Below are 2,522 nucleotides of genomic sequence, written 5' to 3' on the forward strand. Positions count from 1 at the left end.
CACACCTGGGCACAGCAACAGGAGGGTTTGGGGCTGAGGAGGGTCCCCCAGAGCTGGGACACAGCACGGGGCATCGCCAGACCCCCAGCCCCGAGCCCAGAGCAAGGGACACACAGACATCCCCGTCCCTCCCCCCTGCGGCCATCAGCACTGCCCGGGACTGCGGGATGGGGAAGAGCCCGGGGCCCTCGGGACCTGCGGCAGAAAAACAAACTCTTTGGCTGGGGATAAAAATGAGCTGGAAGGGAGGCAGCGAGAGAAGAGCCCCAAATACTCGCCGGAGTGATGTGCATCACTGAGCCCCAGGATGCGCCCCCCTGAGCCCCTTCCCCATCCCCGCTCGCCCCAAGCAGAGCCCACGGGGCTGGGCTGTGCCAGGGGCTGCACCCGGCAGGGCTGGTGCTCACCAGGAGCAGCTCAGGGAGCCCCACTCACCGTGCACGGACACCTCCGTGCCCTTTCCATGCCGAAACACCTCCTCACCAGCCAGCGACTTGCTGAACTTGACACAGTAATAGGTGCCGGCATCCTCGGGGCGAACATCGCTGATGCGGATGCTGAAATCTGTGTCAGATGGACTCACGACCCTCGTCACGCGGGGGAAGGAGCCCGTCTGCTCATAAACAGTCTCGTTCCTGCTGCCCCAGGCCTTCAGCCACTTCACGGGGCCGAGGGGACCGTCTGTAGACACGGTGCAGGTCAGGGTGAGCGTGTCCCCTGCTGCCACAGACACCTTGTCCTGGGGCTGGTGCAGCTCGAAGCCCCGATCTGTCAGGGGCCACACACCTGGGCACAGCAACAGGAGGGTTTGGGGCTGAGGAGGGTCCCCCAGAGCTGGGACACAGCACGGGGCATCGCCAGACCCCCAGCCCCGAGCCCAGAGCAAGGGACACACAGACATCCCCGTCCCTCCCCCCTGCGGCCATCAGCACTGCCCGGGACTGCGGGATGGGGAAGAGCCCGGGGCCCTCGGGACCTGCGGCAGAAAAACAAACTCTTTGGCTGGGGATAAAAATGAGCTGGAAGGGAGGCAGCGAGAGAAGAGCCCCAAATACTCGCCGGAGTGATGTGCATCACTGAGCCCCAGGATGCGCCCCCCTGAGCCCTGCAGCAGGCTTGTGGCACAGCTGCTCCTGGAGACGTGGCCTCAGGCTGCTCGACTGCCTCTGATTCTGCTGGTTCCTCCCACCATGGGACCCCCTCCGGGGACTGGCCCCTGAGCCCCTTCCCCATCCCCGCTCGCCCCAAGCAGAGCCCACGGGGCTGGGCTGTGCCAGGGGCTGCACCCGGCAGGGCCAGTTCCCACCGGTAGCAGTTCAAGGAGCGCCACTCACTGTACACGGACACCTCCGTGCCCTTTCCACGCCGAAACTCCACATCACCACGCAGCGACGTGCGGAACTTCACGCAGTAATAGGTGCCGACATCCTCGGGGCGAACATCGCTGATGCGGATGCTAAAATCTGCGTCAGACCCACTCACGACCCTCGTCACACGGGGGAAGGAGCCCGTCTGCTCATAAACAGTCTCGTTCCTGCTGCCCCAGGCCTTCAGCCACTTCACGGGGCCGAGGGGACCGTCTGTAGACACGGTGCAGGTCAGGGTGAGCGTGTCCCCTGCTGCCACTGACACCTTGTCCTGGGGCTGGTGCAGCTTGAAGCTCTGACCCGTCTGGAGACTCACACCTGGGCACAGTGACAGGAGGGTTTGGGGCTGAGGAGGGTCCCCCAGAGCTGGGACACAGCACGGGGCATCGCCAGACCCCCAGCCGTGAGCCCAGAGCAGGGGACAGAGAGACGTCCCTGTCCCTCACCGCCTGGGGCCATCAGCACTGCCCGGGACTGTGGGACGGGAAGGCCTCGGGCCCCCAGGACGTGCTGCAGAAAAACAAACTCTTTGGCTGGGGATAAAAGCGAGCTGGAAGGGAGGCAGCGAGAGAAGAGCCCCAGATGCCAGCAGGCACGGGAAGGATTGCCCTGCCAGCACCAGGGGGAGTGTGCCGTGGGAAAGGTGCCGGGGCCCTGGGGGGCCCCCACTCACCCGAGGCTCTCCGGAGCAGGAGCAGCATCAGGCAGGCGAGAGGCAGCGCCCGGGTCGCTGGAGCCGTGGGGATTCCCATGTCCTGCTCTTCGATGGCTTGGCTTGGCTGGGCTCGGCTTAGCGGGGCTCAGCTCGGCTGGGGCTCAGCAGGCTGCTGGGCTCTCTCCTAGCAAAGGGGAAGGAAGGGGCCCCCCGCCTGCACAGTTCCTCCACAGACCCTTTGCCTAACACAGCCAGTCCCCGCAACCTTCACGCCACCCTGTGTCACGGCCTGGTCCTCGCCAGACCCGCTGGTCCCGCTCTCCCCGTGGGCCACAGCCCTGGCTACCAGCACTGGGCAACCCCCAGGAGGGACCCCAATCCATCCCGCGTGGCCGGGGGTGTCGGCCCAGCAGGGTTGGGGCACAGGCTGGCATCTCCCACGGGCCAGTGGCCCAGGGCTCCTCCTGAGCCCCCCTGCAGGCAAACCTGGGGGGGCAGAG

General features: G+C 66.1%; 2 protein-coding genes across 2 annotated transcripts in view; both read right to left on the minus strand.

The window, feature by feature from the left end:
• Positions 1-2,522, minus strand: part of NSFL1C (NSFL1 cofactor) — a 14,358-nt gene that overhangs the window by 6,859 nt on the left and 4,977 nt on the right. The gene's annotated exons all lie outside the window — the stretch shown is intronic.
• LOC113487704 (tyrosine-protein phosphatase non-receptor type substrate 1-like) lies at positions 345-2,451 on the minus strand. The gene is made up of 3 exons (XM_026862393.1): positions 2,041-2,451; positions 1,335-1,685; positions 345-786 (listed from the first exon to the last, which is right to left on the minus strand). The coding sequence occupies exons 1-3, from the start codon at positions 2,117-2,119 to the stop codon at positions 404-406; spliced, it is 813 nt and encodes a 270-aa protein (XP_026718194.1). The 5' UTR covers positions 2,120-2,451; the 3' UTR covers positions 345-403.

The sequence above is a fragment of the Athene cunicularia genome, assembly GCF_003259725.1.
Source record: "Athene cunicularia isolate RWA chromosome 20 unlocalized genomic scaffold, athCun1 chr20_part2, whole genome shotgun sequence".
NCBI classification, from domain to species: Eukaryota; Metazoa; Chordata; class Aves; order Strigiformes; family Strigidae; genus Athene; species Athene cunicularia.

Bases quoted from the DNA above. Each gene is read 5' to 3' on its own strand.
- LOC113487704 (XM_026862393.1), bottom strand. From the start codon at position 2,119: ATGGGAATCCCCACGGCTCCAGCGACCCGGGCGCTGCCTCTCGCCTGC. The intron at 1,686-2,040 runs GTGAGTGGGGGC...CACTGTGCCCAG, and splicing joins CCTGCTCCGGAGAGCCTCGG to GTGTGAGTCTCCAGACGGGT. The intron at 787-1,334 runs GTGAGTGGCGCT...TGCTGTGCCCAG, and splicing joins CACGGAGGTGTCCGTGTACA to GTGTGTGGCCCCTGACAGAT.